At 44.5% G+C, this 15346-nt stretch overlaps 1 protein-coding gene across 3 annotated transcripts in view; it reads left to right on the top strand.

Moving 5' to 3' along the window:
* Positions 1 to 15346, top strand: part of LOC122921374 (prostaglandin reductase 1-like) — a 119960-nt gene that overhangs the window by 95287 nt on the left and 9327 nt on the right. For all 3 annotated transcript variants that reach the window (XM_044271354.1, XM_044271369.1, XM_044271362.1), the window contains 2 exons: positions 7833 to 7938; positions 13382 to 13500. In XM_044271354.1, coding sequence (XP_044127289.1) covers positions 7833 to 7938; positions 13382 to 13500 — 225 coding nt within the window. The remainder of the gene's footprint in view (positions 1 to 7832; positions 7939 to 13381; positions 13501 to 15346) is intronic.

The following is a 15346-nucleotide window of genomic DNA, read 5'->3' on the forward strand; positions in this document are numbered from 1 at the left end:
GTAGTTGGTAAAGGGGATGATGAAATAAATTGAGTTCAGACTTTGTGAAGAAGTTGAATAAACTTTTCTCCAAACAATTCACATGCTTGGCCTTGGTTACCAGCAGGATTTGGCATTAATTCTGGCAGGCAAACACACTCGGATCTGTTACTTCTGTTGCTCTCTGGCTCTGCTGTGCTAACAGGCTTAAATAGGAATCTTTTACTTTCCTTTCTGCTGTACTTAACTTTCTGTAATCTGGTCTGTAGCTTAATCTTTGTCCAGGGAACTTTCTTCCTGGCTTTTGAGGCTTGCAGCTTTGGCCTCTGTATCCAGCAGAGCTGAAGGTGCTCTGGCTGCCTTGGACACAGCCTTCCCCTAGTAGGGGGTACTCTATTCTCACCTCTAACTAGCTATACTCCTCCCTAGAGGGATAGAATAGAATGTAAAGAAGGTTCCATTCTAGGCAAGGTAGCTCTGCCATATATGCTGCCATCTGCTGGGGAACCAGGCATATTACACTTTAACAGTTACATAACATTATTATGAATACACATTTTTGCAGGATCTGGAAATTAAGACATAAAATTAAATTATACTAGCCCATTACAGATAGTAGCGGGATGCAGAAGTGGTAATGCACCTCTGGGGCGTTACGCTAGCTGCTCCCCATATAATACCCCTAACAAATTTGGCTCCATAATTCTGTTTCACTCAGAATCACGCAAAAGCAATCACAAATTTTTATTGCAAATATCGGCACTTCGAGAATTCGCGAAGATCTAGAATATAGTGCTATATCTTCGTATTTGCGAATATTCTAGATTTTTTTTTATCACTAGATAAACCTATAATCTTTTCTCAATAGGAGGGGAGTCACAGGCCTGAAGCTTTATTGAAAGACAGACGCACCATGGGGGGGAGAGGGGGGAAGAGGGGGGAAGGAGAGGAGTTTTAATCCTCTTCTTCATCAACGTCCGGACCGTCCATGATGGAGTAGTCTTTGAGCAGGCTGGACATCCTCTCCCAGTTCATCACTAGGCATTTCCTGGCAAGCCACACAGTGTCCTTAAACCAGTTCATAAGGCGCCAGGCCTCCTGGATAGCCTCAACCGAATGGGTCCCATGGAATAGTCTGTAAAGCATGGCAGTGGCTTCAGGCTGTTCCTAGGAATAATGTCTATGAGTTTATTTTCCAACAGGGCCTGCGCAAACAGGTACTGCCAAAAGAGGTGCAAAGGTGTTTCTTCCTGGAAGGGGCACCTGGGGCAGTACCTGGTGTTGCATAGTCCATGGCATGCATGAAAGTTCTCAGGGACAGGCCTCCCTGAATGGCCATCCATGCCAGGTCTTTGTGCCCATTGTTTAACCTGCTAGAAGCCAAGTTCTTCCTAACAGTGGCAACAGTGGCAGCAGGGAGCCCTGAAATAGACTCCATTAAGTAATTTGCTTGGATCAGCTTGTGGATAGTCTTTGGTTACCACAAGTCAGGCTTCAGTCCCTCCAGCTGGTGTTCCATTACAAACTTGAGAAGGTCCTGGTAATACCAGGGGATATCCCAGTTGTAGGGGTAGGAGCTGTCCCACTTGTCCCAACACAGCCTCCTCCAGAGAGGCAGGAGAAAGAACCGGGACACGGACCGGCCCGACGAGTCATCGTCTTTCGCTATCAAAGTCCTGCGGATGCTGTCGCACACAAATTCCGCACACAGCAGAGTCGGGATTTCTGGAACTCCTTTCCCACCCTTGTGGGGCTCTTTTTGTACATGACCGTCTGTTTTACGGAAAACAGTCCTCGTATTGGCCTGCCGCATGGTGATGTGAGGAGGCCAGGCTTGCGCCATGTACTGAAGAACCGTCAGGATCTCATTCCGCAGCACAAGAGTCTTCCTTTCAATGGTGAGTGGCCTGAGGCCCCACAGTCCGATCTTTTAATTGACCTTTGCCAAACAATCTTGCCAGGACTTCAGGGCTGCTCATTCCTTCCCGAACCAGACTCCCAGGATCTTGATGAAGTCCGGCTGGATGGAGAAGGGGAAGGGGGCAGAGGAAGTCATGGCCTGCTCCTCGAACAGCATGGCTTCTTACTTCCCGCAGTTGACCGTTGCTCCCAAAGCCCGGCCGAAATCCTTGCAGGTCTTGACGTGCACCATCACCGAACACCTATTAGCGCAGAGAACGGTCACGTCATCCATGTACAGCGAGCACTTGATCATTCGTCGGTCTGGTCCTGGTGCAGTGATCCCTCTTACCTCTGGATTTTACCGGATAGAAGGGCCACAGTATGAAGAACTGTAAAGAGGCCGCCTGCAGCATTTGTTGTGTTGCAGGGCACGAATCCAAGGACTGTCCGAAGAGGACCGCCTGCAACGTTTGCAAATAGGCAGCCCAGCTGTACAAAGACTGTCCCAAGAGGGCCAGGACCTACGCATTGGTGGCAGCCAAGGGTCCAGTGAAGCAAGCACAGGGTCCAGACCCAGCGGCCAACAAGAAGGAGGGTAAGAGGACATCAACCCCTTTCCTGGCATGTGCCCCAGCCCTCCCTGTTTCTCTTTCCCTCTTTCCCAGGTCCGGAGTCTCCCCGCCACCTCCACTGAGGCAACTTTCTTCACCTTCCCTAGACCTGCCTTAGCGGTCCTGTCTCTGGCCCCCTGCCCCACCCACTCCCCCGCAGCAGTGCTAACTCCCCTCCGAACACTGCTGTGGCCCTCTCCCTGGAGGATTTTACCCCTATTGTCTCTGCAGGTACCCAGCAGAGGAAGAGGAAAGGGAGGGACAGCCCGAGTGCTGAGTCTTCCAAGAAGAAGGTGGTGGAGGTCACCAAGGACCTGCTCCCAGAAGAAGCAGCTGGTGGTGGACCTGGTCTCTGAACCAGAATCCGAAGAACTCCTGGACTCCCGAGAGCCTTCCCTACTTGACTGACCACAGGATGAGGGCATGCTACAGCTCCCGAAGCCAGAGATCCTCAAAGATGAGGATCCGCCCGCCGGGAGTGGTAACTTAGGTGTATGGTTTTCGCTAACCCCCTTTTCTCTTACAGTATGTCTAATCACAACATCTTTAGCATCAATGTGAGAAGTATCAGGGATAGGTCTAGACTGCAGACTGTGCTAACCTTTTTGCCTTCACAGGGATGTGACATTTACATGCTGCAGGAATGTGCCTTGCCTTCTTTCAGGTCCTACAACCATCTGGCCAGGCAGTGGTCTCACGGACCCTCCTACTTGTCTGGTGGGGGCAGCACGGGTGCCACAGGAGTCACTATCCTTATCAGGGGGAGCGCTTTCACGCTTGATTCCATCCATGAGCTCGTCTGCGGCAAGCTTTTGGTCGCAGATGGCTCATGGGCGGGGGAGCCAGTTAGGCTCATCAGCGTGTACGCCCCCCTGGTCGGGAGCAAGCGCTTGGAGCTTTTCCTGCTCCTGTGGACCCAGCTTGTCACCACTAGGGCAGTAGTGCTGGGCAGAGACTTCTGCCCCATCGAAGAAGACGGGTGCACCTCGGCAAGAACCGACTTGGACTCTTCCTCAAAACTGCTCATCGAGATGGTGACTCAGGCATCCTTGTGGGACGCTGTGGGGCTCCATAGGGGCTGGCTCTGTTAACTACAGTTGGAGCCACCCCGATGGCTCACAGAGGTTTCAACTTTGTGTTCTCGTCTCAGGCTGTGAAACACCTTGGGCATTCCATGGTCCCCTGCTTCTTCTCTGACCACAGGGCCATTAGTCTGCAGGTTACTTTGGGCAATGGTTTCCCTCCTGGCCCCAGCACCTGGAAGCTTAACTGTGTCCTGCTACAAAGAGAGGAGGTGATGGAGGAACTGAGGAATGCATACATTGGGTGGAGGAACAACAAATGCCTGTTTGAGGATGCTACTGAATGGTGGGAGTATGTTAAAGGCAAGTTTTGCAGTTTCTTTCAGGTGAAAGGCCATCAACAAACGTGTGAGCGGAAGAGGGACTTCAGGAATCTGCAGAGACAGCTGCGATCCTTGCAGGACCTCCACCAGTGCGGCTGGGACATCAGGAATGAGCTGGAAGAGACCAAGGAGGGCCTGAAAAGACACTTTGACGAGGAATCCAGGCGCATCATCTTCCATTCCAAAGCAGAGCACCTGCAGAATGGTGAGAAATGTAACTCTTTCTCTTTCAGGAAGCTCCACCGCAGCTCCACACCCCTGACCGAGCTGCGAAACGAGACCGGAAACATCACCACGGGGAAGGAGGGAGTGATGGGAGTCGTCCGCGACTACTACAGCAACCTCTACTCCCCGAAGACCACCGGATGCCACAGATAATTTCCTGTCAGGTATTGCTAACACCCTTGATCCTGCAGGCGCGGCGGCGATGGACGCTCCCTTGACGGTGGAGAAGCTGAGCTCTGCCGCTACATCCTTCAGGCCCGGCAGGACCCTGGGCAGTGACAGTCTCTGATTGGCCCAGATCTGTTGGAGCTGTACGAGGAGATGGTGGTAAAGGGCAGAATGCCTCTGTCGTTGAGGGAGGGAATGATCACGATCTTGTATAAGCGGAAGGGGGAGAGACGTGGACTACAAGATGCTTTCCAAGGTACTAGCCAACCGGCTTAAGGCTGTCATCGGATGGATCATCCACCCGGACCAGACCTGCGGCATTCCTGGCCGCAGGATTGCAAATAGTCTCACCCTCATTAGAGACACCGCGCAATACGTCAAAGCCCGCCACATGTCCATGGCACTGGTCAGCCTCAACCAGGAAAAGGCATTTGATCGTGTTTCACATGTCTTTATGGGCAAGGTCCTGCGAAGGTTCGGGCTGGAGGAAATTTTCTGCTTCTATGTTAACATGATGTACCTTGACATTTTCATGGGCTGGAAGACCAGACCCCTTTCCGGTCCTCTCTGGGGTCAGACAAGGCTGCCCTCTTTCACCTCTTCTTTTTGTTTGTGTTATAGAGCTGTTCACAGAGTCTATCTGGCAAAATCCAGAAGTCAGAGGAATCATCGCACCAGGACCGGACCGACGAATGATCAAGTGCTCACTGTACATGGACGACATGACCGTCTTCTGCGCTGACAGGCATTCGGTGACGGCGGTTGTCCAGACCTGTGAGGAATTTGACTGGGCTTCGGGAGAAAAGGTCAACTGCGGTAGGTTGGAAGCCATGCTGTTCGAGGAGCAGGCCCTGATTTCCTCTGCCCCTTCTACATCCAGCCGGACTTCATCAAGATCCTGGGAGTCTGGTTTGGGAAGGAAGGAGCAGCCCTGAAGTCCTGGCAAGATCATTTGGCGAAGGTCAATCAAAATATCGGACTGTGGGGCCTCAGGCAACTCACCATTGAAGGGCATCTTCTTGTGCTGCGGAACGAGATCCTGCCGGTTCTTCAGTACATGGCGCAAGCCTGGCCTTCTCAAATTACCGTGCGGCAGGCCATTACGAGGACTGTCTTCCGCTTTATCTGGCGCTCCAAAATGGACAGAGCAAAATGGACAGTCATGTACAAAGAGCCCCGCAAGGGTGGGAAAGGAGTTCCAGACATCCCGACTCTGCTACTGGCGGCCTGTGTGTGCGACAGCATCCGCAGGACTTTGACAGCGAAAGACGATGGCTTGGCGGGCCGGTCCGTGTCCCGGTTCTTTCTCCTGCCTCTCTGGAGGAGGCTGTGTTGGGACAAGTGGGACAGCTCCTACCCTTACAACTGGGATATCCCCTGGTATTACCAGGACCTTCTCAAGTTTGTAAGGGAACACCAGCTGGAGGGACTGAAGCCCGAATTGTGGTAACCAAAGACTATCCACAAGCTGATCCAAGACAAGGACTTAATGGAGTCTATTCCAGGGCTCCCTGCTGCCACTGTTGAGACTGTTTGGAAGAACGTGGCTTCTAGCAGATTAACCAACAGGCACAAAGACCTGGCATGGATGGTCATTCAGGGAGGACTGTCCCTGAGAACTTTCATGCATGCCCGTGGACTATGCAACACCAGGTACTTCCCCAGGTGCCTTTTCCAGGAAAAAACACCTTTGCACCTCTTTTGGCAGTGCCCATGTAGCGGTCAGAGGAGGGAGCGACCGCAAAGCAGGATTCAAGTACAGTACAGCGGACAAGGAGACTGAAGCAAAAACCAGCTTTATTAAAGAACCAGATGTAACCGCCGGAAAATCGGATTAACAGTATAAACATCAACACGAGTTGGAATAAATGCGTTCCACAGTATACACATCAGAGTCCAGGCTACACTCAGCTAATATACTCCTATCTAGCCCTGCTACCCAGGGGACGCTTCTGCAGCATACTGACTAAGTCCCTGACTCTATAACCTATCACAGATAAGCACCGGTGCCACTTACAGTTCTGCAGATTCTCCTTGATCCCATAAGATGCAGTCTGGCTCCAGGTCCGGTCGCTTGCTTGTCTCTCTTTCTCTCTCTGGTTACAGCAGATGCAGATCTTCTTCAACTCTGGCAGGAAGGATCCGGCTTGTACTGGTCTTTGACACACGGTCCACTCCTCTGTAACATACTGTGCCGTCTCTTTCTCTGGGTCACAGCTGCAGCACTTCAGTTCAGACTCTAACTTGGACTGTCTCCAGCTCAGCCAGCTTCTCAGGACTCCATCAGTCAGGCTCCATGTTCCATCACTAGCCTTTACTTGTCTCCTAACATGGCAGCCATCCTCTCACAGCTCTCAGGGCACTGCCACCTCTAGCCAGGAATCAAACTCCGGGAACTTCTGGCTCCTCCTACCTCTTGTGTATCTCAAAAAAAGTTCAGCTTTCTCTTTCTCAGAGCCACAGTGGCCTCTAGTGGCTCAAATAAGTCATTACAGTCTATGTAGCACCATATTGTAGATATCTGTGCAAAGAACAGTATTCCAAGGGCTGACCCTTACACCCATTTGCACAGACCCTGTTGGAGGCCCTGGAAAATGAACTCGTAGAAATTATTCCCAGAAGCATCCTGAAGCACACCGCCGTGCTTTATGAACTATTCCATGGGACCCATTCTGTTGAGGCTATCCAGGCTGGAGCCTTATGTACTGTTTTAAGGACGCTGTGTGGCTTGTCAGGAGATGCCTAGTGATGAACTGGGAGAGGATTTCCGTTCAGGACTGCCGCATGCTGGTCCTCAGCCTGCTCAGAGACTACTCCATCATGGACAGGCCGGACATCGACGAAGAAGAGGATTAAAACTCCTCTCATTTCCTCCTCTCCCCCCATTGTGTCTGTCTTTCAATAAAGCTTTGGGCCTGTGACTCCCCTCCCCTACCTCTCGTCCAATGCTTATTGATTGATGTGTGATGTTAAAATGTTAGTGTGGTGCTGTGTGTGGTGTACAGCACAGGATCTGTGCCTGCACTGTGCTCTACACCAATGCACAAATTGTTTTCTGTGTAAGTGTTTATTGTACTGTGTTTTATCCTGCGCTGCTTCGCAGTATAATGTGTTTTGTATTGATTGCTATTTTTAATCAAAAAAGCTGCCATTGTAAGGTATGCTGACTGTACCTATCTCATGGATAGGTTGTTGGCTTGCACATACCCGGCTTTTGGCTTTTGTGTCATTGTTTGTTTGTTATATGTTATAGGTAATGAAATTGTGCGTGCAATACGTGCATACTACATTGCCGATTTTTGCAATCACAAATTCTCAAATTTGCGGAATTATAGCAAATATTCAGCCAAAAATTTGCTAAATATTGCAAATTTGAATATTGCGTATGCCGCTCATCACTAATAACCATTACTGTTAGCTGCTGAATCATGTCTGTACTGTTCTGTGAGTTCTATGTAATAATATAATCTGTAGCTATCATCTCCTATGTCCGAGGGTACAATATACAATATATTAAACACATTTTGTTCTTTGCTCTGTAGGTTGGTGGGAAATTTTCCGATGCTGTACTACAACAGATGAAGGATTTTGGAAGAATTGCTGTCTGTGGTGCGATATCCATGTACAATGATGCAGTGCCTCCATCAGGTAAATTTCTATGGCTATTAATAATTTTAATTAATATATTCAATGGGTTGTGCAAAAATGGGGAGGGTTTTGGCAACCTCTTGGCCGGACCTATAAAGAGAAGCTTACTTACCTGCTCCCCGGTGCTGGCTCCCCACTCCTTCTCTTCCAGCTCTGCTAGGCTCCCTTGCTGAAAACATTTACTTTGACATTGCCATGGCCAGTGATGGGCTGCAGGCATTGTCATACCGGATGTTTACAGAGAGGGAGCCCAGTGGCACAACTTTTACAGGTCCAGCCAAGTGGAGGGGTTGACTGAAAAAACAATTCTTGCACAACCCATTTAAGGATTAGGCTACACTGCTGAATTTGAGGCTTCACCAGTTGTGTGGCAGAAGCTGAGTTGCGCTATTTATTACCCAAGATACTGCTGTGTATATTTTTTTCATAATTACTTGAATGAACTGAACTTCGGCATTCGGAAGTTATATCATCCAATTTCAGGTGCATGCTAAATTCATCTTTAATGATCCTGAAAGCATTCCAGCTGCATAGCAAAGGTCCTATAGAGAGTCCCATACTAACATTCATGAAATTCATTCTCTCTACTTGTTGAAAAAACCCAAATGTCAGAGATCACCTTTAAATTAAAACTTGTGCGGTATATTCAGCTAACATTTAAGTCACTTAATAAAGTTGGTTAGGGTCAAGCTATCCATGGCTCTACCGTGGTAGTGGTTACTGAAAATGAAAGGCATATTTACATATGTAGCATATTTCCTTCAATTTAACAAAATAAATCTGCAGACCTAATGAATGTCAAGCTTTTCAACTTTAGTAAAATCAACTGAAAAAATATGTATTTGTTACCACCACTTTAAGAGGCACAATGGCCTAGATTTATTAATGTCTGTAAGAGAAATCTGTCTGCAAAGATTGGTGCATCTATGTTTCTACACTTTTTTCCAAATATATGACAAGGGGGCAGGGCTTAGTGGATAGGGACGGAGATTCATGGGAAAGGGTGAAGGGCCTAATATGCGCCATTTTGGCACCAAAATTGAGCCCGCATCTGGCGTAAAAATCTACCTCAAAGTATACCAACCAATAGTTGGTATAGAGTCAGAAAAAAGTGTCTATCCATGCACCAGATTTATCATCCAGCCTGTGCCATTGTGATAAACCTGGTGCAGGTCTAGACAGTCTGCCTACATTTATGCTATCTTTAGGAAAATTAAATTAAAAGAAAAGGCAGAATTTTTAGCATATCCACCACCAAAAAAAGCGATCAATTACAAGCTATCAATAACTCTTATGTACACCAAAATGATACCAGTGAAAATTACAAGTCACAAAAATCAAGCCCTCACACAGTTCCTTTATAAAGAAAAAAAAAAGGATCTTGGTCTTGGGATGTAGAGATGCAAAACAATTTTTAACCAGCTCAGCTCCCCTAGATTAAACCCCCTTAATGACCAGACCACTTTTTACAATTCTGCACTACACTAGTTTCACGGTTTATTGCTCAGTCATACAACTTACCACCCAAATGAATTTTACCTCCTTTTCTTCTCACTAATAGAGCTTTCATTTAGTGGCATTTCTTTGCTGCTGACATTTTTACTTTTTTTGATATTAATCAAAATTGACTGAAATTTTTGCAAAAAAATTACATTTTTCACTTTCTGTTGTAAAATTTTTCAATTAAAACTACATTTCTATATAAATTTTTCTCAAAATGTATTGTTCTATATGTCTTTGATTAAAAAAAAATGCAATAAGTGTATATTTATTGGTTTGGATAAAAGTTATAGCGTTTACAAACTATGGTGCAAAAATGTGAATTTACGCACTTTGACTTTCTGAGCACCTGTCATGTTTCCTGAGGTTCTACAATGCCCAGACAGTAGAAACACCCCACAAATGACCCCATTTCGGAAAGTAGACACCCTAAGGTATTCACTAATGGGAATAGTGAGTTCATGGAACAAGTCACAAGTTGTCACAAGTTAGCAGACAATGATATATATATTTTTTTTCTTACAAAGTCTCATATTCCACTTGTGACAATTTTTTTTTACATTAACTCACCATACCCCTCACGGAATACCTTGGAGTGTCTTCTTTCCAAAATGGGGTCACTTGTGGGGTAGTTATACTGCTCTGGCATTTTAGGGGACCTAAAGCGTGAGAAGTAGTTTGGAATCCAAATGCGTAAAAAATGCCCTGTGAAATCCTAAAGGTGCTCTTTATAATTTGGGCCCCTTTACGCACCTAGGCTGCAAAAAAAGTGTCACACATGTGGTATTGCCGTACTCAGAAGAAGTAGGGCAATGTGTTTTGGGGTGTATTTTTACATATACCCATGCTGGGTGAGATAAATATCTCTCTAAAAGACTTTTCCCATTTTTGTATATAAAGTTGTCATTTTACAGAGATATTTATCTCACCCAGCATGGCTATATGTAAAAATACACCCCAAAACACATTGCCCTACTTCTCCTGAGTACGGCGATACCACATGTGTGACACTTTTTTGCAGCCTAGGTGCGCAAAAAGGGCCCAAATTCCAATGAGTATCTTTTAGGAGGGCATTTATAGGCATTTGGATTCCAGACTTCTTCTCACGCTTTAGGGCCCCGAAAATGCCAGGGCAGTACAAATACCCCACATGTGACCCCATTTTGGAAAGAAGACACCCCAAGGTATTCTGTGAGGGGCATGGCGAGTTCATAGAAGTTTTTTTTTTTTTTTTTGGTACAAGTTAGCGGAAATTGATTTATTTAATTTTTTTCTCACAAAGTCTCCCTTTCCGCTAGCTTGTGACAAAAAGTTCAATCTTTCATGGACTCAATATGCCCCTCAGCGAATACCTTGTGGTGTCAACTTTCCGAAATGGGGTCATTTGTGGGGTGTGTTTACTGTTCTGGCATTTTGGGCGGGGCTAAATTGTGAGCAACCCTGTAAAGCCTAAAGGTACTCGTTGGACTTTCGGCCCCTTTACGCACCTAGGCTGCAAAAAAGTGTCACACATGTGGTATCACCGTACTCAGGAGAAGAAGGGCAATGTGTTTTGGGGTGTATTGTTACATATACCCATGCTGGGTGAGAGAAATTTCTCTGTAAATTGACAACTTTGTATAAAAAAAATTAAAAAGTTGTCATTTACAGAGAAATTTCTCACACACAGTATGGGTATATGTAAAAATACACCCCAAAACACATTGCCCTACTTCTCCGATACCACATGTGTGACACTTATTTGCAGCCTAGGTGCGCAAAGGGGCCCAAATTCCAATAAGTACCTTTTAGGAGGGCATTTTTAGGCATTTGGATTCCAGACTTCTTCTCACACATTAGGGTACCTAAAATGCCAGGGCAGTATAAATACCCCACATATGACCCCATTTTGGGAAGAAGACACCCCAAGGTATTCCGTGAGGGGCACGGCGAGTTCCTAGAATTTTTTTTGGGCAAAAGTTAGCGGAAAATGATTTTGTAAGAGAGAAAAAAAAAAAATAACATTCTCCGCTAACTTGTGCCAAAAAAAATATATATTCTAGGAACTCACCATACCCCTCACGGAATACATTGGGGTGTCTTCTTTCCAAAATTGGGTCACTTATGGGGTATTTATACTGCCCTGGCATTTTAGGGGCCCTAAAGCGTGAGAAATCTGGAATATAAATGTCTAAAAAAATTTACGCATTTGGTTTCCGTGAGGGGTATGGTGAGTTCATGTGAGATTTAATTTTTTGTCACACGTTAGTGGAATATGAGACTTTGAAAAAAGCGGCTGGCACTCACTATGTGGTTTCACATCAAACAACAACTTATTTTAATCAATATACCGCTATTATACCAGTAAAATACATATAATATAAAAATGGTACTTAAAAAATCCCCTAAAAAATAAATAATATATATATATATATATATATATTATAGATATTATTTATTTTTTAGGGGATTTTTTAAGTACCATTTTTATATTATATGTATTTTACTGGTATAATAGCGGTATATTGATTAAAATAAATTGTTGTTTGATGTGAAACCACATAGTGAGTGCCAGCCGCTTTTTTCTATTTTTCTTATTCTCTTGGACTGTTAGAGTGAGCAGTCTTTCGGCTAGAGCACCCCTACCTTACTGAGGAGGGTGGTGAGCTATCCACACACCTTTGCAGAATATATAATATAATATAATAATTTCCGCTAACTTGTGCCAAAAAAAAAAAAATATGTTCCATGAACTCGCCATGCCCCTCAAAAGTGATCTTTATAGCGCCGCAGCGATTTTACGGTGTTTTTGCAGTGATCGGGAAAAAATATATATTCTGTCACTGCGGTGGGGCGGACTGAACGCAAGTGTGCACACAAGATCAGATCTGATCGCCGAACACTGCATTTTTTGTAGAGCCTATAGAACATGTCCTATTCTTGTCCGCAGTTGCGGACAAGAAAAGGCATTTTCTATATAGTTCTGGCAATGTGCGGATCCGCAAAATGCGGAAAGCACATTGCCGGTGTCCGTGTTTTGCAGATCCACGGTGTCAGTGTTTTGCGGATCCGAGGATCCACGGATCCACGGATCCGCAAAACACATACGGATGTCTGAATGGAGCCTTACAGGGGGGTGATCAATGACAGGGGGGTGATCAGGGGTTAATAAGGGGTTAATAAGTGACAGGGGGGGGTGTAGTGTAGTGTGGTGCTTGGTGCTAATTATTACAGAGCTACCTGCTCCTCTGGTGGTCGATCCAAGCAAAAGGGACCACCAGAGGACCAGGTAGCAGGTATATCAGACGCTGGCAGGCTGTAGATGCACTCGTTTGCCTCCGGATCCTTTGAACGCGCGCTCCTGTGAGTGCCCGCCATAGAGGTTAAAGGGGTTTTATTGTGCAAAAGTAATAAAACTTAAAAAAAGACCTACAGTATATGACGCAAAAGAATTTTTGAAAATTTACAATGTAAAAAGGCAAAGGCAGTATTGCTGTTTTTCTTCCATTCCTCCCCTGAAAGAGTTACAAGTAATCAGTGATTATTACATATATATATGTATATATATATATATATATATATATATATATATATCCCAAAATGTACCATTAAAAACTACAATTTGTTCGGAAAAAAAAAAAAAAAAGCTCCCATGCGGCTACATAGACATAAAAATAAAAAAGTTATAGCTCTTGGAATGCGACGGTCAAAAAATGAAATAACTGCTTAGTCACTAAGGTGCCTAATGGATATGGGCGAAGGGGTTAAAATAATTTAAGGTCATATTAACAGCACATAGCAGTTCCCAAAGGGAACACAGCGAATAGTATGTCAAGCGTAGCAGTGTCCATCCGCTATATGGCAGTCACCATGATATATATTCTTATATAAATGTATAATTTCTCTGCAGATGACATTTTACTTTTAGTTTTTAGTTTCAATTTGTTTTGCATGTCTTTTATAGGACCTTATATACAACCCACCATTCTCTTCAAACAACTCAGAATGGAAGGTTTCCTTGTGCCGCGCTGGTCAGACAAATATCAAGAAGGACAAAAACAGCTCCTGCAATGGGTTTTAGAGGTAATGTTATACGTACGGTATATGGTAATGTTATATACGGTAATTTAAAATAATGTTATTCCATGGTAACATAAACTATGACAATATGATCTAGAGTTAAGTTATGCTAATAAAGAATGGCACTGCTTGTGGCCAGTCACTTAAAGGGTTTATCCAGCTATCTGTAACTGATGACCTCTGGATAGGTCATCAGCATCTGATTGGTGCTGAGCTGAGACCAGGCGATGTGACCGATGGTCATGATGTCACTTGCCTAGGGTAAGCAGCTAATCTGAGGGTGTGCTGGGTGTCAGATACCTATTGATCAGATGCTGATAACCTATTCACATTATCAGTTACCATAGCCGGATAACTTCTTTTAAGGAGTTATCCCATGGTTAACCACCTCAGCTCCCCTAGCTTAAACCCCCGTAATGACCAGACCACTTTTAACAATTCTGCACTACACTACTTTCACGGTTTATTGCTCGGTCATGCAACCTACCACCCAAATGAATTTTACCTCCTTTTCTTCTCACTAATAGAGCTTTCATTTGGTGGTATTTCATTGCTGATGACAATTTTACTTTTTTTTGTTATTAATCGAAATTTACCAAAATTTTTGCAAAAAAATGAAATTTTTCACTTTCAGTTGTAAAATTTAAAAAAAAACTACATTTCTATATAAATTTTTCTCTAAATTTATTGTTCTACATGTCTTTGATAAAAAAAAATGTTTGGGTAAAAAAATAAAATGGTTTGGGTAAAAGTTATAGCGTTTACAAACTGTGGTACAAAAATGTGAATTTCCGCTTTTTGAAGCAGCTCTGACTTTCTGAGCACCTGTCATGTTTCCTGAGGTTCTACAATGCCCAGACAGTAGAAAAACCCCACAAATGACCCCATTTCAGAAAGTAGACACCCTAAGGTATTCGCTGATGGGCATAGTAAGTTCATAGAACTTTTTATTTTTTGTCACAAGTTAGCGTAAATTGATGATTTTTATTTTTTTTCCTTACAAAGTCTCATATTCCACTAACTTGTGACAAAAAATAAAAACTTCCATGAACTCACTATGCCCATCACGAAATACCTTGGGGTGTCTTCTTTCCAAAATGGGGTCACTTGTGGGGTAGTTATACTGCCCTGGCATTTTAGGGGCCCTAATGCGTGAGAAGTAGTTTGAAATCAAAATGTGTAAAAAATGCCCTGTGAAATCCTAAAGGTGCTCTTTGGAATGTGGGCCGCTTTGCCCACCTAGGTTGCAAAAATGTATCACACATGTGGTATCGCAGTACTCAGGAGAAGTCGGGCAATGTGTTTTGGGGTGTCTTTTTACACATGCCCATGCTGGGTGAGATAAATATCTCTGTCAAATGACAACTTTGTATAAAAAAAAATGGGATAAGTTGTCTTTTAGAGAGATATTTCTCTCACCCAGCATTGGTATATGTAAAAAGACACCCCAAAACACATTGCCCAACTTCTCCGGAGTACGGCGATACCACATGTGTGACACTTTTTTGCAGCCTAGGTGGGCAAAGGGGTCCACATTCCAAAGAGCGCCTTTAGGATTTCACAGGGCATTTTTTACACATTTTGATTTCAAACTACTTCTCACGCATTAGGGCCCCTAAAATTCCAGGGCAGTATAAATACCCCACAAGTGACCACATTTTGAAAAGAAGACACCCCAAGGTATTTAGTGATGGGCATAGTGAGTTCATATAAGTTTTTATTTTTTGTCACAAGTTAGTGGAATATGAAACTTTGTAAGGAAAAAAAATAAATAAAATCATCATTTTCCGCTAACTTGTGACAAAAAATAAAAAATTCTAGGAACTCGCCATGCCCCTCACGGAATACC

This window comes from Bufo gargarizans, chromosome 1, assembly GCF_014858855.1.
Source record: "Bufo gargarizans isolate SCDJY-AF-19 chromosome 1, ASM1485885v1, whole genome shotgun sequence".
Classification (NCBI taxonomy): Eukaryota; Metazoa; Chordata; class Amphibia; order Anura; family Bufonidae; genus Bufo; species Bufo gargarizans.